Source organism: Marmota monax, unplaced genomic scaffold (genome assembly GCF_021218885.2).
Source record: "Marmota monax isolate L192 unplaced genomic scaffold, Marmota_monax_Labrador192_F-V1.1 WCK01_AAM20220418_F8-fsc00020, whole genome shotgun sequence".
In the NCBI taxonomy this organism is placed as follows: domain Eukaryota; kingdom Metazoa; phylum Chordata; class Mammalia; order Rodentia; family Sciuridae; genus Marmota; species Marmota monax.
The window spans coordinates 20124914-20146080 of record NW_026692912.1 but is presented as its reverse complement, the minus strand read 5'-3'; the positions used below and the strand labels follow the sequence as shown (position 1 = coordinate 20146080).

The window sequence follows — 21167 nt, the reverse complement described above, 5'->3', positions numbered from 1 at the left end:
ACCTCCTTCCCAATGCCATATGGCTCCCCAATCCATCCCAAATCAGCTCCTTTCAATCTGCTTCTGATGTCTATCCCTCATCCGTTTCCTCCCCGAAGTCCGGTCCAGATGGGGAGAACCACACCCATCCTTCCCTGGCTGGACTGGGAATGGCTAACCTGGCTTTGTGGATGGAGAAATCCCCGAAGGTCCCTTGGGAGGACCCGAAGGCAGGCGGATCACTCAAAAGGCTTGGTCATGGACGTGGGGTCGCAGACCACCCAGCACGGAGCTGGTGGTCTTCTGCAAACACAGGAACTGGGGACGGAAACTCAGAACCTCAGAAAGTCATGCAGACTAGGATGACGAAGTCTGAGACTCTGGGAGCCGCAGAGTCTCAGAAAGAGTCAGACTGGATTTGGACCCGAATAGATTGGATTACTAAAATGCAAACACCATGAAAGGGCTAGAAAGGGTCTGGGATCGCCGTGGTACTGGGGTCCGGGAATGGGGGTGAGGACACCTCACGGGAGAGGCGGGGCTCTGGGATTGGGTGACAGGGACCCAGGAGTGACCCTCATGACAGGGAAACATGGGAGCGGCAGGACCCAAGATCTCAGGAACAGCCCTCTCTTCTCTGACACCTTGGGCTAAGTGGCCCGAACCCCCTTTCCGAATCCCTAGCCCAGCTCACCGCGGGTACCCGGCCCTCCAGCCGTCAGTCTTAGGCACCTGCCCACAAGCAACAAGGCGGCAAGGGCGTCACTCAGAGACTGGGCGGAGCCGTAAGTTCTCGCGAGAGCCGCGTTTTCCTGCCTATATCCGGCGTGGCAGCAGGGTTTCCGGCCTTTCGGCTTGGAGGAGGTCAAGGTGCAACTCTCTTCGGTCGTCCCGAATCCGGGTTCATCCGACACCAGCCGCCTCCACCATGCCGCCCAAGTTCGACCCCAATGAAATCAAAGTTGGTGCGTGCCCTAGCTGCAGCCGGGGCTGCGAAGGCGCCTTCTTTCTCCCCTCGGCCCTGGGCGCCGCGTGCTTTTCCCGTGCTGGTCTCTCGGGCCTTCTGGCGCTGTGCGGCCCTAACGGGTCTCTCTCCCGGTCTGGGCCTCAGCTTCCCCACGTGTAGATGGGGAGGGAGGAGCGGACGACCTTTGGCGGCCTTGCAGCCCGCATGCCTTAGGGTAAGGCTGGCCCCCGGGCGTTCTGCCCCCCCCCCCCCCGCTGGTAGTGTCAGCGGCGGGGGCTCGGCGCTGTCCACGCCCGAGGGAGGAGGGGTGCCTGTCTTGCCCGCGCTCAGGATCGTGGTGCTGCCAGTAAAGACGGGATGAGGGCTGTTCCTCGGGCCCGCTCCGCAGAGGCGCTAATTCTTCTTTCTCCCAGTGTACCTGAGGTGCACCGGCGGCGAGGTCGGCGCTACGTCTGCCCTGGCCCCCAAGATCGGCCCCCTGGGTCTGGTAAGTCATCCCCGCGAGGGACAGAGCAAGCCCTGGTTTGTGCAAACAGGACTAGACCTGAGCTGTTGTACTGGAACTAGCTACTGTAAAAAGGTCATGTGTGAAAAATGGGACCCATATCTTGAAATTGTGACATTCCACGTGTCTCAGCTGCTGCCTTTGGTGTTTGTGAGGGATGGGAGCTAGGAGCCAGGGCTTAGTGACATAGGGCAGTGTGGTTAGGGGAACGTAAGTATTGTGTGGGTGTTCTTGATGAACACAGTGGGCTGTATTTCCAACTCAACCTTGTTATCATGACTTAATGTACCTATTTTTTGTGTGTGGTGCTGGGGATTGAACCCAGAGCTTATGCATGTAAGGCAAGCACTCTCCCAACTGAGCTGTACCCCCCCCCCAGTTTTATACTTTGCTTGTATTGAATTGACCTATCTCTGAATATTATTAGGTCTGTATTTCTCAGACAGATCCCTTGCACCAAACACTTTTCCCCCTTCATTTTAACTGGTGTCTTGTTAAACTTCCTTGGCTCTTTGCTCAGTCGGCACTTATGGGACAACCATCCCATTTAGGCAAACTAAGTAGCGAATTCAGTGATCCTCGCCCTCATCATGGCCAGGCATTGGAACCTAGTATTAATTAAAGCTGCTTAGGTAGCCAGCCATGATGGCACAGGCCTGTCTGTAATCACAAGCTACTCTGGAGCCTGAGGCAGGAGGATCTCAAGTTTGAGACCAGCCTCAGCAATTTAGCGAGTTCCTATCTCTAAAAGGACTGGGGGGCATAATTCACACTAAAGCGCCCCAGGTTTAAATCCCCAGTACCAAAAAGAAAATGGGTCCCTAGGATACGGAAACTTTGGTGTTGGCAGGAGAGTAGTACTGGGCAGGTTTTAGGGCTGTGGTTCAGCTTTGAGCACAGTTTGATTATATACTTTTATTTCTACAGTCTCCCAAAAAGGTTGGTGATGACATTGCCAAAGCAACTGGTGATTGGAAGGGTCTGAGGATTACAGTGAAACTGACTATTCAGAACAGACAGGCCCAGGTATTTACTTCTTGTGCTTGGTTTGAAGGAGGGTAGAGGTAACAACCCCCTGGAATCCTGGATAGGAGGGTTTCACCATTGGTGAACTAAACAATTTTGGTCCTTGTGGGAAGACTTTGTTAAAAGCATGGACAATAAGGCAAAGAAAGACTTTGGGCCCAGATTCAACCCATGTGACACTGGGTAAATCACATAACATTTCCCACACAGGAATGTGTTTTAATACATATGAATCATACATACATGTATAACTTATACGTACAGGAACCTAGTGTCTGGCCCATGGTCTCTTGAGGGCAGTGTTGGTTGTCATACAGTGGTAGTACTCTTTGGAGGTGGGGTTAGGGTTTGTTTACATCAAGAATCTCTTCTGCAGATTGAAGTGGTACCTTCTGCCTCTGCCCTGATCATAAAAGCCCTCAAGGAGCCACCAAGAGACAGAAAGAAACAGAAAAACAGTAAGTTGGCTGTACATTAGTTTGCAGTTTTTTATGTTATATACCTAATGTTTTTTCTTTAATGAAACCAGGGTTGGTGTGGGGATTGATGATTTGGTCAGCATTGTGAGAGCCAGGCAGTACCAAAAAGTACTAGATTTGCTTTCCCCAGTGGGGAAGGTCCCTTGGGTTTAGGCATCTGAGAACATGTGGCTGGCTGATGCACTGGACACTTAACCAATGATTTTAGCTATGCTTTTAATCCCTTAACAGGAAGTCTGTCCATGGCAGATTGGTGAAGACTTGGTTTTGTCTTTAGCCACCCGCCACTGCACCTGACCAGTTTGTGGGCTGGTGCAGTCCAGTGGTGAGCTGACAGTAAACCCCAGCTAAGGAAACAGGGTTATTCTTCATGTGGATGACTCTGTGCCGAAAGCATGGGAACAGCCTGCAAATAGTGGAGGACATACAGTCCCTTTGGCCTCAGACTGTCACAAAGCTTTTTTTTTTTCTTCCTGCAGTTAAACACAGTGGAAATATCACTTTTGATGAAATTGTCAACATTGCCCGACAGATGCGTCACCGATCTTTAGCTAGAGAACTTTCTGGTAAGAGCAAGACAACGTGTTATCTCGTAAATTTGAATGTTTTCAGTGAGTGGTTAGCATTCTTGCCACTTTGAGGGCACTTAACTCATGTTCTGCCATCCTGCATTTAGGACACCTATACAACAAATATCACTTAATGATAGCTTTGCTCAATTTAAGGTTTTGTGTATTGAAGGAAGTCTGTTGAGCAAAGGTGAACACTGCATTCCTTTCCCTTAAATTTGGAATGCTTCACAAATCTGCATGTCATTTTTGTGAAAAGGCTGTGCTAATTAATCTCTGTTCAAATTTTAGTATATGGGCAGCCCAAATGAGTACTCATTAAGGTGTTATAGGTGTTGTACATAAGGGCTACTGAAGTTGATAAGTTTCAAGGTTGGGGTATGGTGTTTTCTGGGGATGAAAGAACTGCTTAGGTCCTGAGCTGAGCATTTAGAGATCCAGTAGAGACTCTATTTAAGGTTTATGAAGTTCCAAGTCTTGTACTATAGAAATGGGTTGGGGTTTTCCTGTTTTTTGCTGTAGTGGGGATTGAACACAGGACCTCGTGCGTTCTAGGCAAGAGCTCTACTACTGAGTTATACACATAACCAAACACATTTTTCCTAATTGTAGGAACCATTAAGGAGATTCTGGGGACTGCCCAGTCTGTGGGTTGTAATGTTGATGGCCGCCACCCTCATGACATCATAGATGACATCAATAGTGGTGCAGTGGAGTGTCCAGCTGTAAGTGATTTCTGCATCCATTTCACTTGGGTTATAATAGAGGGGTGAAAGCTGGAGGGGGAGCGGCTAATGTGTTCATAAAGGTATTAGTGTAGGGCTAAGGGGAGGGTCTTTTAACTCCCCTTTCACTGATAGAGCTTCTATTTTCTTTCCCACAGAGTTAAGAAGTACATGGGAAAATTTCTTTTCCACAGTTAAGTACATGGGAGAATATTTTAATAAAGGATCATCTGACAACCAGTGGGCTGCATCCTTGAATGAGCGCCTATCATCCCCTTAACCTAACACTTGACACTGGGACAAACTGCAGCTAGGCAGCTTTTTCTAGGCACCAACAAATGAGGTTTGGAAATAATTGCTCCGAGGACTTGATTTTTCTCTATGGGTCATTTCACCCTATCTTGGATAGCTGCCTCCAGTGGAAAGGTGGATTCTGGGCCTGTCTTTCAGCATTAGGAAGTAATTCTCCCTGTTTGGTACTGGATGATTGATAATGGAATCCCTTTCCTCATCCACATTTGCTACCCTAAACTGGATAGGACTTGGTATCTGGCCAATACTTCTTGGTTCTTTTGCAGCCATTCTATTTCCAGAAGAAATGAGCATTGCCAAAAATACTTTGATAGAAGAAAACAAGTTTTTCGTTGATTTGTTCATTTTGCCTGAAAGAATTTGGACTATTGGGTGTTTTGTTTTGGGTACTGGGGAATGAACAAGTGTACTCAACCAGTGAGCCACATACTAAGCCCTATTTATATTTTGATATAGGGTCTGGCCGAGTTGTTGAGTGCCTCACTGTTGCTGAGGTTAGCTTTAACCACAGGATCCTCCTGCCTCAGCCTCCTGGGCAACTGGGATTATAGGCGAGTGCCCCCAGGCTGTGAGTGCTTTAGATTCTTGATGCTTACTAAAGACTGAAATTGTTAGCAAGCTCTTGAGCTTAAGCTTTTACTTACAACACGTAAGAATTGGATATTCAGGGTGTTTCTGTGTCTCTTCTCTGGGCTACAGATTAAAGTGCGAGATGTCTCCAGATGCTTAAATTGACAGTATTTATCTGAGCTCACCTATGCACCTGACTTGGATGCTGAGTTGAGTTGGAGCATCTGGGGTTCCCTTGATCATTGCTCCCAGTTACTCTGCAACATGGAGTCTCTGGTGTCTGACAAAAGCTGAGCTACACCTGAAGGCCTTCCTGCACACACTGCATTCATAGGGCTTTACACCACTGTGAATTCTCTGATGTTGACTAAGGGATGAACTCTGGTTAAATGCTTTTCCACACTTACTGCACTCATATGGTTTTTCTCCGGTGTGAATTATGTGATGTCGAATAAGGGCTGAGCTCTCACTGAAGAGTTTCCCACACTGATTGCATTTATATGGTTTCTCTCCAGTGTGGGTCTTCTGGTGGATTATAAGATTTGTACTTTGGCTAAAGGCCTTTCCACACTCACTGCACTTGTAGGGTTTCTCTCCAGTGTGAATCCTCTGGTGGTTGGTGAGGTTTGCACTCTGGCTGAAGGACTTCCCACATGCAGCACACTTGTAAGGCTTCTCTCCTGTGTGGATCCTCTGGTGCTGAATAAAAGCTGCACAGTAGCTGAAGGCCTTTCCACACTCGCTGCACTCATAGGGCCTCTCCCCAGTGTGAGTCCTCTGGTGATTGGTGAGGTTTGCACTGTGGCGGAAGGCCTTTCCACAGTCACTGCATTCATAGGGTTTCTCTCCAGTGTGGATTCGCTGATGCTGAACAAGGGCTGAACAGTCGCTGAAGGCTTTCTCACACTGACTACACTTGTAGGGCTTTTCTCCGGTGTGAGTGCGCTGGTGTTTGGTGAGGTTTGCATTCTGGCTGAAAGCTCGCCCACATTCAGTGCATTTGTAGGGTCTCTCTCCAGTGTGAATCCTCTGGTGCTGAATAAGCGAGGAGCTCTGGCTGAAGGCCTTCCCACACTCAGTGCACTCATAGGGCTTCTCCCCAGTGTGGCTCTTCTGATGCTGAGAAAGGGAAGAACAGTAGCTGAAGGCTTTGCCACACTCATGACATGTGAATGGCTTTACTCTCTGAGGCTGAATTTTTTCTGAATTCTGAAAGCTCTTAGAACAGGTTTCAGGTTCACAAGGCCTCACTCCTGCAGGAACTCTGTGTTGTAGAGACAGGACTGGTCTTAGACTGAAGCTCTTCCTCTGCTCACACATGCCTTGGCATGACTCTTCAGAAAGGGCTTGCCCTGGCAGTTCAGGGACAGTTTCCCAGTCTGAAATTAGAAAAGCAGGTATCCTGTATTCTCTTAGTGGAACAAATCCAATAGGCTGAAGGAGTCTGGCCAGGCTATTGCATAAATAGTTCCTCAGACCCTTCTTTTTGCCCAGTATATTTGCTCTAACTTGTTAAGATAACAGGTTGGCCGTTAGCTGCCACAGCACCCTTTACCTCTTCCTAAACTGCCAAGGGGCAAAAGTGGACCCCCACTCCTGCCCCACATGTGTGTATCTCCCATTTCTGAGGCTCCTCTTGCTGTCTCATGCGATCTCTGGTTCTCAAAATTCTTTTTTTAAAAATATTTTTATTAGTTTTGTTAGACTTTTTTATTTTTATGTGGTGCTGAGGATTGAACCCAGTGCCTCACACATGCTAGGCAAGTGCTCTAACACTGAGCCACAACAGCAGCCCTGGTTTTCAAAATTCTCAAGTTGGTTTTGGACAACCTGCTTACCAAATTTACTTTAAAAAACTGATGACCAATGTTGAGTAAGATGATTTTTTTTTCTTACCTTACTAAGTCAGCTGGATTTCCAAAGATGGTTAATGCTAGAAGGTTGGTAAAGGTGCAGCACAACGGGCTGTCTCATGTACCACAGTGGCTGAAGGTGCACCTCAAGATGCACCATGCCAGGCCAACAAAGATGACTCCTGTTCCCCACCAACAAGGAGGTGTACCCTTCCAGAGAGTTAACCTATCTTAATGCTCATCTGTGAAATGGGCATAACACCTTGCAGGGTTGACATTAATGTATGTTTCTGAGGTCCTCTGGCTCTAAGACTTAACTGGTTGGTGTCTGCTCACTTACCTGGACAAGTGCTTCTTGGGTCTTCTCCCTTCAGCACTCCCACGGGCTTTCCCTTTGTTCTAACTGGGAGTTCATGCCAGGTTGGAAAACTGGAAGTCCTAGTCAAGGGAGGAAAACCCAAACACGAAGATTTGTACTAAGTATAGTCACCCAGAATTCCCGGGAGAAGACACAGGCTACTTAGGTGGTTCATTTCATCACACCAATATATACGTTGAGCATTGGCTCCACAGTACAGGAACGAGGAGATACATCAGTAAGATGTGGTGCCTGGGTCTTAGTAAAGCATTTCCATCAGGAATTAAAGAAAACGATGGAAGGTGGCATGGAGCTAGGGAGCTAAACCCATCAAACACTCTATCTGGAAGATGGGCACAGACTGAACACAGATCGGCTGGGCCTACAGGCCTCTATACACTGAGAAGAAAAGTGCCACAACTTTCCAGAACAGTGCATACCTGTAATCCCAGTGGCTCAGGAGGCTGAGGCAGGAGGATTGTAAGTTCAAGACTCTTGTCTCTAAATAAAATATTTTAAAAGGCTGGGGGGGGGGGCGCGGCTGGGGTTGTAGCTCAGTGGTAGAACTCTTGCTTAGCATGTGTGAGGCTTTGGGTTTAATCCTTAGTACCACATACAACTAAACAAAAGTATTGTGTCCATGTACAACAGAGCAACAAGGCTGGGCATGCAGCTCAGTGGTTAAGTGCCCCCTGGGTTCAATCCCTGGTACTATTAAAAAAAATTGAGCTGATTCTCTCAAAAGAAGTGGTTTCTTTGGCCAGCAGGACCAGGTTTCTGGACTTTGCTGGTTTCCCTTTCCCCCTTGAACCTTTCCCCAGCAGGGAATGTGTGTCTCCATCCCTCCTGGTAAAACACTACTAGAGCTGTGGATCCTGAAACAAAAAGCAAATTCCTTCTTACTGGTGGCCTTTGGATCTTGAGTGGAGGCAAAAGACAGTAAGGGGGGTGGGCACGGAGGCTGGAAAAGAGTCTGAAAGTGTACCTATCATCTGCCTAACACTGTAATGGCTTCTGGCACACAAAACAAAAACCCTACTGTCTCCATACAAATTATCATCTTGATAGATTTTTTTATATATGAAAAGTTAACAAGTGTATTAGAAGAAATTACACACAAAAATATAGGTGCCAGGAAGAGACAATACAGAAAAAAATGAAAGTAAAATGTGCATTCATAATAGTGAATAATCAGGTGTAAATTATCAAGGAAATATGAGAGCTGAATTCTCAGAACTTTGAACAAACATTCCTGTGAATTCAGATATTACCCAGCACAGTAGGAGAGCCAGGCTTCTATGTGGTCAAAAGAATAAAAGGGGAACTGGTTGCAAGAAGAGGAGATGAAAGACAATCAAGGAGATCTATAGAAGGCCACATCAAGCTGGGGTAAGAGAAGGCTAGTCAGGGCAGGGGGAGCACCAGGAGCAAAGGCCCCGTGCTGAGAAGGTTCTTGTGTGTTGAGAAGCAACAGGTGGTGGTGGTGGTGGTGGGGCTTAATTAAAAGTTTGAAATGACCTGACAGACATGGCAGTTTTATCCTATAGTCAATAGGGAGCCAGTAGAAGTCAAGATGCACCTTAAGATGGAAATGAGAGGTTAGGAACTACAGCTGTCAACATCAAGTTGAGAGAGGGTTCTGCTCAAATAGAGGGACTAGATGCGTGGCAAGGAAATGGTGTGGGAGAAGATCCAGGAGAAGTCAAAGATATTGGGAAACTAGAAAGAGAAGAAACACGGACCAAAGTAGCTTGTGAGCAAATTAACTAGTTTGTTCAGGGCCCACAGGATTTAAGGTGGCCGCAAGATGTCTAGGTGCAGGTGTTTTGTCCCATAGGAAAACAGGCAGCAACTATCCTGGCCAGGTTGCACAGGAATCTCACACCTTTAACTACTTTTCCTTGTCTATTCTCAGTTTGGGGATGGGACCTTCTTTCATTGCCTGGTCATGCCAGAAACCTGGCCATCCTTCCGTCTCACTGTCACTGCCTTGTAAGCCAGCATCATTTTCCAGATTATCGCTAGTCTCCTGACCTCCAGTTTTACCTGCCTTTCCAATCCATCCTACGCAGAAATGAGTTAAATGGAATGAACAGAGTCATTTTTAAAAACTATGACATATTTAGACTATTAGGGCCACTTTAATAATCAAGAAAGTAAAATCTAGGGGCTGGGTTGTGGCTCAGCAGTACAGCACTCGCCTAGCATGTGTGAGGCCCCGGGTTCGATCCTCAACACCACATAAAAATAAATAAAAGTATTAAAAAAGTAAAGAGTAAAACCTATTATAAATATATAAATGCCAGGAGCCACATAGTACATACTATACAAGAAGAAAAATTATACAAAGTACAAGAAGAAATTTAAAATATATAACAGCTTTAAGATATTAAAATGTCTTAGTTAATCCAAAATGAAGAATGTACAACAAAATCAGAGCTGAGCAGTTTAATAAGGCTGAGCAGACAGAGCTATCACACCCCATACCCTGCAATCAGACTACAGTGGCATTTTGTGTTGAACAAGTCATGGTATCCATCCTCATGAAGCAGACCAGCTGTGAATGGGCAAATATCAAAGTAATAGTTTTGGAATACTAAAAAAAAAAAAAAAATGAAACCCACAGTCTAAAACTTTTTTTTTCCTTTCCTTTTCTGGTTCTGGGAAATGAACCCCAGGACACTCTACCACTGAGTTACATCATTAGCCCTTTTTATTATTTTGGGATGATTTTGTTAGCATTGCTGAGGCTGGCCTTGACCTTAAAATCTTCCTGCCTTGGCCTCCTGACCTGAGTCAGCTGGAATTATAGATGTGCATCACCATGCCCAGCTTTTAGCCCAAAATTTTCTATGTAAATGAGTAAGGAAGAAAATGGAGTAAGGTTTCAATTCAAGAAATTAAAGTGAATTGTAAAATCTGAAGAAAGCAGAAGAAATTAAATATTCATATATATTTAAACTAGGGATTGAACCCACCCAATTTGGGAAAATATAGAAAAAGGAAGAATGAGAGGCAGGCCACAAATCAAATTGTTACTGCTGTTTCTGTGTAGAAGTAAAGATATTTTTTAGTTTTTTTGTGTTTTCTGTATTATCCAAATTTTCTTCAGAGAATTACTTTTGTAATTAGAGGATGAAAAATAAAACCAAAAAACCCAAGCCAATTTCACCAAGAATGTTAAGGAAAAAAGGGCTGCCTCTCAATTCCCAACTTACCTGGGGCCCAGCTGCGAAGAGACCAACAGCCATTCTGTTCTCTCCTGCTCTTTCCTCTGAGGGAAGTGCAGCATTTGGAAAAGGTGGTGCTAGAGGAAGAGAATGAAATCAAGGAGACAAAGTTTGCATATTATGAAGTTACCAATTCTCCTATAAAGAGGGGATTTGAAAGCCAGAGCTGGTACCAGGGTGCCTGAGATGAATCTGTAGATCTGCAGTGGGACGGGAATTTTCCTGTTCCTACCTAACTCCATCAATGCCAACAGGTGTTGGGAGGTATTAGACTGTAATAGATTCTTAACTAAGATTCACCACTCACCAGCAGAGTGCAAATCACTTAAGATATAAGTCTCATTTCTCTCATCTGTAAAATGGAGATGATATTATAAAGTTTTTGAGAATTAAATACACAGTTAAGCAGCTGGCATGATGCCTACCAGCTAAGTATGCAGTTTATAAATATTACCTTTTGCTTAAAAGAAGAGGTAATGAATGACTAATGGGGTCTGTTCCTGGAATGTAAGGTTAATTCAACATACAAAAAACAATCCACACACCATATAGATAGAGCAAAGAAAAAAAACCTAACATGGATCATCTCATTGGACACAGAAAAAGCCACTTTAAAAAATCAAATAGTAGGGCTGGGGCTGTAGCTCAGTAGTAGAGTGCCTGACTAGCATGCACTAATCCCTGAGTTTGATCCCTAACATTTCAAAATCATCATCATCCTTATCCTTTCATGATTAAAAAAAACACTTAACAGAAGGTTGGGGTTTGTGGCTCGCTTAGCATGCATGAGGCAGTGGGTTCGATCCTCAGCACCATATAAATGTAGAATAAAGATATTGTGTTCACCAAAAAACTTAAATAGAAGAGAACTTCCTTAATTTGATGATGAAATGTACCATTAACCTCATACTTAATGGTGAGAGATGGAAACTTTCCCCCCCTTAAGATAAGAAATAAAACAAAGGAGCTGGGGATATAGCTCAGTTGGAAGAGTGCTTGCCTCACATGCACAAGGCCCAGGGTTCAATCCCTAGCACTGAAAATAATAAATAAGATGTCTGCTCTCACCATTTTTGTTCAACGTAGGTTCTAGCCAAGGCACTTAAGCAAGAAAAGGAAAGATGTCAGGATTGGAAGGAAGAAGTAAAAAAATCTCTATTTGCAGATGACATGATTTTGTATACAGAAAATCTTGACACATGAATAATTATAGCTATTAAACAAATTTAGCGAGATTGCAAGCAGCATGATAAATACACAAAATCAGTTACATGTCTACAAATTAGCAATGAAACCAAAACAATTTCATTTATAATATCATCAAAAAAATAAAGTACCTGGGAATGAATTTAACAAATGAAGTACAAGATTTATGCACTGAAAACTAAAACATGTTGAAATTATAGAAGACCTAAATAAATGGAAAAAATCCTATATTCATGTATTGGAAAACAGTATATTGTTGAGATGGCAATAATCCCCGAATTATCAACAGAGTCAATGCAATTACTATCAAAATTCCAGCTGGCACTTTTAACAGAAATTAACAAGCTGACCTTAGAATGCACATGGAAATGCAAAGGACAAAGAGGAGTGGGGGGATGAAGTTAGAGGATTCATACTTCTCAACTTGCTTCAAACAACAGTTATCAAAACTGTGTAGTGGCATAGGGCTGACTGATATTCAGATCACTGGAATAGACTTGAAAGTCCAGAAATAAAATCATGTTTATGGGCAACTACTTTTTGACAAGGATAACAAGAAATTAAATAGAGAAAGAATAGTCATTTTTAAAGAAAACCCTTAGTGGGCATGGCGAAGCACACCTGTAATCCAGCTACTCAGGAGGTTGAGGCTGGAGGATGCAAAAGAACGAATTTGGAGTCTTATCTCACATCGTATACAAAAGTAACTCAAAATATATCAAAGACCTAAGGAGCTAAAACTCCTAGAAGAAAACAAGAATTAAATCTTTCTGACCTCAGAAAAGGCAATGATTTCTTAGATATGACATCAAAACCCCAAGAAACCACCTGGGTACGTCTCATTTTCCTTCCCAGGAACCCACTTTTCCCTGGCATTGGTTATAGGTAGACACTCAAGCGATCATCCAGGACAGTGATCCTCGAACCTATTTGACTAAGAAAAGGACAAGTTTCCAACCGCTAGTGGAAAAGACAACCAGGGTCTGGTCCGGGCCACAAAGCAGCATTAGTGGGCAAACTGGAACAGGAGGCTGGATCTGCAAATCGTCCCTCCACCACTCCCCCTCACCTCCTTCCTCCAGCATACTGGTCCCTCCTCGCGCCACCGGCTGCCAGCAATTCCCTGGTGTCAGCGTCACTGCAAGTGAGAAAACGACAAGCAACCTACAACCGGCTACCCGTCCGAGCTCAGGAACCCTGGACACCAGCGCTGCAGACGCTAGAGCTCCTTGGCGACAAGCCTGACCAGCAGCACTTCCGGTCATGCGATATGCTCCCCACCCCGCCACTGGACTCCATTTCCCAGAAGTCTCCGCCAGGCGCTATTCCTGGCCAAACCTTTCCTCTCCCCAGACGCCAAATATGTGACCCGCACTGCCTCCTTCCCAGACCGTCTTCCGCCTGTCCTTGCTCCCAGAATCCACCACCCAGAATGCTTTTATGTTGCACATCCCTCAGGTGCACGGGCATCCAGTTCAAGGGGACTCTGGGACAGGAAGCGGGTTGGCTGTCGAGGATTCTGGGAACGGCGGTGTGGCGCAGACGCAGGGCGACGTGCCCTTGGTGGTGGTGGTGCGTCGGCTCTGGGCCCATCTCCAGCCTCCTTCATGGCCGTCTTAAGCCGAACTTAAAGTCTGAGAAGGATCAAGGAAAGGGCCCTTCAGTCTGAACAGGGCAACCCTCCACGGGGCGGTGTCCTGGAACCCCCCAAGTATAGGAATCTGTCCGCGAGCGGGAACGTCTTGTCATTTCAGGCACATTCGCTAGTGTTTGGTCGGCCCTGTTTCAGGAGATTCCCGAATAGTCTGCCCCGTCAGGACTTTCCCAGCGCCCGGATGGAGTGTCCTCCTAAGCCCGTTGGGGATTTGTCAAACGATTTTTCCGATGACCAACTCCATCTTAATCCTGTTGCCTTTAAGAAGAAGGGAATGAATTACTGGAAAGCAGAAGCAAGTGTGGACGTCCTGAGGCCTCTTTTTCAAAGTCAGCAACCTCTGGTTCTCTCTTTTGTCACCTGCTTCCGCTTTAAAGGACCATCCTAGTTATACTGTGTCCACCCGAATAATTTTTTTTCCCCCTGAGGCTGGGGATTAAATCTTTGTGCATGCTCTGACCCTAGCTGAGGAGAATTTTAAGATCATCTGGTTGGCGACCTTAATTTCATCTGCAACCTCAAATTCCTTTTTGCAACATAACCGATTTGTAGGTTCAGGGTCTAGGACAAGGACATCTTTGGGATTGTCGTTATTTTGCTGTATCCAAAGTCCCACCAATGGCTGGGATCCTCATGTTTTCTCAATAGTCTGCTATTTGTGGAGCCATCTCAGCTGTGTATCAGCCCAGCCAATCCAGGAGAAGCCATGAAGGACAGTGGAAAAAAGAGGGTCAAATTGGGCAGAAACAACACACAGCCTGCCATGTCATGCCTCTCTACCTGGCGTTCCCTTTCCTGGGCACCTCTGTTGCCTTCTGGTCTGTACTGGCCTGCTCCTCTACGGTTGAGGCATGGCTCAAAACCTTTCCTTTGAAGCCTCTGCAGATTCTCTAGGCATAGAACCATCATCTGTGTAAACCAACACCTTTCCTGTGTCATTGCTCAGCAACTGACCTTCCCTAGGCCCATTTCTCCCAAAGTTGCTCCCTAAAGACCAATAAGGGTCTTGGTCATTTCATCTGGTGTCAGGGGAGGCATCTCCATCTCCCAGTGAAAGCCTTTTAATAGTGGGCCTTTGATATACTGATAGAATCCTAATGCCCATATATGGACAGCATGTATGCACGCTTGAGGCAGTGTGATAGCTGCAGCAGAGGATGTCAGACCAGACCCTACTGAGTTCCTCCCTTAGCTGAGGAAGACTCAGGTGTAGGATGACCTAAGCCCTTCTCAAGCATCCTTCAGGGTGAGATGGTTTCCCTTCCCCGAGGCCTTTTGTGGGTGTCTGAGGAGCATGTTTGGAAACAGTCTGAGAGCCATAATCTGTGCCCCGGCCTGCCTCACCCTCTTCTTGCTTTGTTCAGAAGGCAGGATGAGCTTTGGAGCTGTAGCCTCTGCCCTGGTAGGAACTGGAGGCTGTGTCTTTGTTCAGGCCACAGTGGAGACAGCATCAAACCTCATCCAGTGGCCACAAGATACAATAGGTGCTAATTCCATAATGGTTGCTAGTCTGCAGATTTCCTGCCATTGTCTTGCAATCCTACCCATGGCCACTGAAAGGTGGAGAGAGTTTCATGCTCTAGATGGTGCAATTCCTCCCATGGTCACTGAGGGGTGGTGCGCACTCCAACCCTCCATTTTGGTAGAAGCCAGGATTTACCTGGGAGTTATTCTGGGGGTGGGAGTGGAGAGGCAGTAATGGGTAATGGGCATTGGTAGACAGTGCATATTTCTACCCTGGGCTGGGTAAATCACAGCTTCTGCTATACTTGGCCCCAGGATGTCCATCAGTCCTCTCCTCTGTGATCCTGTTTCTGATGGTGCTGGCCTGGGCTCCTAAGGGAACCATACAGGACTGACTGCTGGGTCTGGCTCTTGGTCTCCTAACTCATATTCTGATGGGAAGGTTACAAAAGAGCATGTGGGCCCACAAGTCATTGGCACCTATAATTGGATGCTGGTGGTGTGGGTAGGAGTTGCCGAGAAGGCAGGGTAGGAAATAGAATATGAGAAAAAAGTGCGTAAAGATTTCAAATGTCCCTTTATGAGGCACTCTGGGGATCTCACATTGGCCTTACATGCAGCTCTTCCTTCCCCACAGCCTTCCATTCTCACCTTACCTCCTCACCAGTAACAACAGCTAGCATGGATTGGGCACTTATTCTCTGCCATCCTCATTTCCAAGTGCTTTACTTAGTTATCTCCTTTCATTCTCATAAGAACCCCATGAGGGATGTAGCATCAATAGGCCCATCTTAGATGAATTAACTGATGCTTACAGAGGTTAAGTGACTTGTCCATGTCACACAGGCTGTAAATAGTACAACCAGAATTTGAACAAGCACACTGACTCTTACCCTCCAGCCCTTCCTCTGCTGCCCTGGTCTGGCCCTAGGATTACAGAGGGAAGAGGCCAAGGTGGGGTTTTGATCCACAATGCAATATTTCTTGCCTACATATTTAACCATCTCTTTGATAGTCTGGGGGACTGAGCCTCTGCCTTCCCCCTGGTCTGTTGACAGCCCCAGTTTGCTGAAACTGGAGAATCCAATCGGATAAGTTATCTAGGACAAAGAAGGGAAGGTGACTGAATCTTGCAGGGTGGGTGACCTGAGCAGAAAGTCTAGTTCAGGAAGGAATGAGGTTAAACCACTTGCCTAAACCCTTTGTGGTCTGGTATATCAAGCAAAAGAGATGTCCTACTCATTAGACACCTCCTATGTGGCTGAGCCTGTCCTGCTCCCTGGCCTTTAGTGCAACTCACTGAGAACTGATTTGTAGAGCAGACCCCTCTGAGACACAGGCAATGTAGTCCAACATGAAAGAACAATAGCTGGGCTGGGGATGTGGCTCAAGCGGTTTCGCGCTCTCCTGGCATGCGTGCGGCCCAGGTTCGATCCTCAGCACCACATACAAACAAAGATGTTGTGTCTGCCAAAAATAAATATTAAAAAAATTCTCCTTTCTCTCTCTCTCAAAAATAAAAAAAATAATAATAAAAAAAGAAAGAACAATAGCTTTGGTGGTGTGTACCCCAGGACCAGCAGTTACACCTCTAAAGTTTTATCTTATGAAAATTTCTGTTCAATTAGGCAAGGTCTGTTCTAGTTCTACCATTTCTGTCTCCAACTCTCATCATCTCCCTTATCTCCACCATCACTATCACCTCCACTTTTGTCTCTGCCACCTGTCACTATCTCCTCTCCATCATCTCATCTCTCATTTATCAACCTTTCATCTCTCGTCTCTCCATTTCACCTATCATTGCTCTTTTTTTTCCTCTCAACTCTCTCTCATTTTTCTTCTATTTTCTCTCATCTGTCTATATCTAGAAGAATTATCAATAGCAGATAATTGGAAACAACCTGAATGTGGAACAATATAGAGTTGATTTAAATTCTGCATTTAATATGGGTTTGACTTAAGTTCTGATATATTTATAAAAATGAAATAATCTACATTCAAAAGATATTTTAGCACCTGTCTTTGCAGGGTGCCATGATGCCAATGGTAAACAAATCAGTCGACTGAACTTCTATATTCTTACCTCCTGTTTTTTCCCCTGCGGAATCCCTCTAAAATGACACTGTCAATGTATAAAAGGGAGCAAATAAATATCAGAGCTCAAAATGGGTAGGGAGGAGGGTACTTAATACAGCTACTGCAGTTAAGTTCCTAGCTCTTCATTTCTAAATATGAGCAATTTAAGCTCACCAGATATTTGAGATAAACCAGCAGCATTAAAGAGACAGACCAAGATGAACCACCACCTCATTGATCTCAGAAGAAATCAGAGACTAGCAGATGACTTTCAAGAGTTAAGATATGCAAGTAGTTTAATTCATAATAGCAAATGCCAAGTGTTGACAAGTATGTGGAACAACTGGAACTTTCATGCACTGCTGGAGGGAATGTAAAGTGGTACAACCACTTTGGGAAAGCCTGGCAGCTTCTAAAATAGCTAAACACAAACTTAAGGCCCAGCAACTCCACTCCACACAAAGATTTGTATGCAAATGTTTATAGCAGTGGAAGTTCAAGGTGAGCCTCAGCAACTTAGTGAGGCCTGACTCAAAATATAACAATAAAAAGGCTGGGGATGTGGCTCAGTGGTAAAGTGCCTTTGAGTTCAATCTCTAGTATCAAAAAAAATAAAAATAAAAAAAATCCCTGTATCTTGAGTTTGGTGGCAGTTATAGAACTTATAACATCATAAATCATCAAATTATATAATTGTTGAACTTTTTGGGGGGTGGGGCACCAGGGATTGAACTCAGGAACATTCCTTCACTGAGCCACATCCCCAGCCCTATTTTGTATTTTATTTAGAGACAGGGTCTCACTGAGTTGCTTAGCGCCTCACATTGCTGAGGCTGGCTTTGAACTCATGACCTTCCAGTCTCAGCCTCCCGAGCTGCAGGGATTACAGGCGTGCACTATCCCATCTGGCCTAATTGTTGAATTTTATATAAATAACGTCTCCATCTGATTTTCAAACGTGAAAAGATGTTTCCTCAGAAAAGGAATTCTATTAAAAAGAAAAACATAGGATGCTGTGAAAAAAAGGCATATAGAATAAGATAGAATTTAAAATGATCACCAAGGGGCTGAGGTGTGGCTCAGCAGTAGAGCACTCGCCTAGCACCTGTGCGGCACTGGGTTGGATCTTCAGCACCACAAAAAAATTGAAACAAATAAAAATAAAGGTATTTAAAAAAAATGATCGCCAAGAGTTGGGGTTGTAGTTCAGAGGTAGAGCGCTTGCTTAGCATGTGTGAGACACTGGGTTCGATTCTCAGTACCGCATATAAATAAATAAAAGTTCCATTGACAAAAAAAATTTTTAAAAATGATCGCCAAAATGGAATGACTATTTTAAAATCAGACAAAACCTCAGAACAAGGAATATCACCACAAAGAGGGCCATTTCCTAAGGATAAAGGACAAAACAGGAGAATATAACAATTCCCAATGTGCAGGCACCTAAAACTAGAGTTCCAAATACATAATGCAAACCCAAGAACTGCAAGGCAACTAGATTAATCCACTTTTAGGGAGGAGGTTTCAAAACCCCATTCTCAAAAAATGGGTATACCAAGTAGACAGGAAGTCAGGAGAGTTGATGGTTAATTTTATGTGTCAACTTGACTGGGCCACAGGGTGTCCATATTTGTGGATGAAGTTAATATTTGAACTATAGACTGAGGCAGACTGCCTTCCTCAATATAGGTGGACCTCGTCTAATCAGTTGAAGGCCTGAATAGAACCAAAAAGTTGACCCCTCCAGAAGGAAGGGGAAGTTCTCCTGTCTGCCCTGAGTTGATACACTAGTCTTTTTCTGCCTTCAGACTTTAACTGAAATGTTGGTTCTTCCCAAGTTTACAAGTCTTTGGAATAGAACCATACCATCTGTTCTTTTAGGTCTCCAGCACACCAACTCACCCTGCAGGTCCTGGGACTTCTTGCTTCCATAATTATAACAAATCTCTTTGTATGCCTTTGTCTCTCTGTGTACACACACATATACACTACTGATTTTGTTTCTCTGAAGAACCCTAATACAGATGACCTGAACCACCTACTAAATAAATTGACCTCCACCCCAAAACAACAGCATACACATTCAAGGGAAAATGGATCCTAAGATAGAACCTGTTCTAGGTCAGAATACAAGTTTCTATCAATTGAAAAAGATCAAAATTATTTTAAAACAAAATTGGTAAATCAAAGTATTCTATAGAAGATCTGGAAGGTAAAAAAAAAAAACAATCTAGAACACAAAGCAAAGACAATGAAATAGCATATAAGTGAAAATATTAACAGTGGAAAGGTACCACACCAGGAAGTACAATATCTACCAGAAGTGCCTGAAAAAGAAAACAGAAAAAGCAAGGTGGGGGGGTTTGGAAATAAAGAAATAAAAGACATTTCTAGAAGAAAGTAGTCAGACTCAACATCTTACAGAATAAATGAGCAAAAACCTACAATTATACTCATTCCTAAGAAAATTTAAATCGTCAGAAGATTTTGAAAGTTTTTAGAGAAAAATCACATACCTGCAAAAGAACTGGGGCTGTGGCTCAACAGTACAGCACTTGCCTAGCATGCACCAGGTCCTGGGTTGCATCCCCAGCACAACCAACAAAACTACCATATGAAGGTGATGGTAAAAGAAAGCCTTTTTAGGCAGAAGCTATCTTGGCACCTGTCATGAAAAAAAAAAAAAAAAAAAAGACTAGAACCAGAGCATGATAGCCTCATGAAGGTGTACACTCAAGTGAATTAAAATGGTATCCAAAGAGCAAAGCAGGTAATTCAAGAAACTGGGGAGTTAATCCAGGAGTTCAATGAAATGAAAACCTAGGATAACAACTTTGCAGAAGGTCAGAATTGATTCCTTTAGCAGAGAGCATATTACAAAAGGGAAAGACAATGAAGACGATAAAGATGACATGTTTCTTAAGGGGATAAAAAAAACTTCAGGAAAAAATATCTAATAATGTTTTTAAAATGGCAAAACCAAATATGGCATTAATTTGAATAATCAACATGGTATAAAAGCAAATCCATTTTATCTTGATTCTTAGAAAATGTTCTTTTCTGGCCCTGGTGTGATTCCATCCTGCGTGTCTCTTCTCTAAAGCAGCAACCTATTTTCTGTCCGCCTTCTCTCCCAGCTAAGTGTGTACTACCACCCCATGGAAGATTCGATGGATATGGACATGAGCCCCCTGGGGCCCTGAACTATCTTTTCAGTTGTGAGCTAAAGGCTGACAAAGATTATCACTTTAAGGTGGATAATGATGAAAATGAGCACCAGTTATCGTTAAGAACAGTCAGTTTAGGTGCTGGTGCAAAGGACGAATTGCACGTTGTTGAAGCAGAGGCAATGAATTATGAAGGCAGTCCAAATAAAGTAACATTGACAACATTGAAAATGTAAGGCCAACCGTTTCCCTTGGGGGCTTTGAAATCACACCACCTGTGGTCTTAAGGTTGAAGTGCAGTTCAGGGCCTGTGCATATTAGTAGGCAGCACTTAGTAGCTATGGAGGAAGATGCAGAGTCAGAAGATGAAGAGGAGGAGGATGAGAAACTCCTGTATCTGGAAAGCGATCTGCCCCTGGAGGTGGTAGCAAGGTTCCCCAGAAAAAAGTAAAACTTGCTGCTGCTGAAGACATTGATGATGATGAAGATATGATTTTCATGAAGAGGAAACTGAAGAAAAAGCTCCAGTGAAGAAATCTATATGAGAGACTCCTGCCAAAAATCAAACCAGAATGGAAAAGACTCAAAACCATCAACACCAAGATCAAAAGGTCAAGAATCCTTCAAAAAAACAGGAAAAAACTCCTAAAACACCAAAAGGACCTAGTTCTATAGAAGACATTAAAGCAAAAATGCAGATATAGAAAAAAGGTGATTCTCTTCCCAAAATGGAAGCCAAGTTCATCAATTATGTGAAGAATTGCTTACAGATATCTGACCAGGAGCCTATTCAAGATCTCTGGCAGTAGAGGAAGTCTCTTCAATAGTTCAAACAGTTTGTTAAAAATTTCTGTCTGGGCTGGGGATGTGGCTCAAGCGGTAACACGCTCGCCTGGCATGTATGGGGTGCTGGGTTCGATCCTCAGCACCACATAAAAATAAAGATGTTGTGTCCACCGAAAACTGAAAAATAAATATTAAAAAATCCTCTCTCGCTTCTTTTAAAAAAAAATTCTTATTTCATTTC

General features: G+C 44.2%; 3 protein-coding genes, 1 non-coding gene and 1 pseudogene across 8 annotated transcripts in view; 3 read left to right on the top strand and 2 right to left on the bottom strand.

Moving 5' to 3' along the window:
* The window catches only part of Lrsam1 (leucine rich repeat and sterile alpha motif containing 1), a 35776-nt gene extending 34970 nt beyond the window's left edge, over positions 1–806 (bottom strand). For 3 of the 5 annotated variants that reach the window (XM_046451355.2, XM_046451359.2, XM_046451356.2), the window contains exons 1-2: positions 674–806; positions 159–297 (exon numbers count right to left, since the gene is read on the bottom strand). The gene's annotated coding sequence lies outside the window, so the exon portion shown is untranslated. Of the gene's footprint in view, positions 1–158; positions 649–673 lie in introns of those variants that run through there. The other 2 variants (XM_046451357.2, XM_058581780.1) reach the window with 2 other exon arrangements.
* Positions 807–812: 6 nt separating this feature from the next.
* Positions 813–4490, top strand: Rpl12 (ribosomal protein L12). Its single transcript, XM_046451362.2, has 7 exons — positions 813–944; positions 1360–1433; positions 2379–2477; positions 2854–2935; positions 3436–3522; positions 4138–4250; positions 4409–4490. Exons 1-7 carry the CDS (start codon positions 908–910, stop codon positions 4412–4414), a joined length of 498 nt encoding a protein of 165 aa, XP_046307318.1. The 5' UTR covers positions 813–907; the 3' UTR covers positions 4415–4490.
* On the bottom strand, positions 2352–13278 carry Znf79 (zinc finger protein 79). The gene is made up of 4 exons (XM_046451361.2): positions 12849–13278; positions 10562–10650; positions 7326–7423; positions 2352–6511 (listed from the first exon to the last, which is right to left on the bottom strand). Exons 2-4 carry the CDS (start codon positions 10633–10635, stop codon positions 5385–5387), a joined length of 1299 nt encoding a protein of 432 aa, XP_046307317.1. The 5' UTR covers positions 10636–10650; positions 12849–13278; the 3' UTR covers positions 2352–5384.
* Positions 3237–3363, top strand: LOC124097548 (small nucleolar RNA SNORA65). The gene has a single exon (XR_006853282.1). It is a non-coding gene; the product is annotated as a small nucleolar RNA SNORA65 (small nucleolar RNA).
* A 6853-nt stretch (positions 13279–20131) lies between the features above and the next one.
* Positions 20132–20920, top strand: LOC124097084 (nucleophosmin-like; annotated as a pseudogene).
* Positions 20921–21167: the final 247 nt, after the last annotated feature.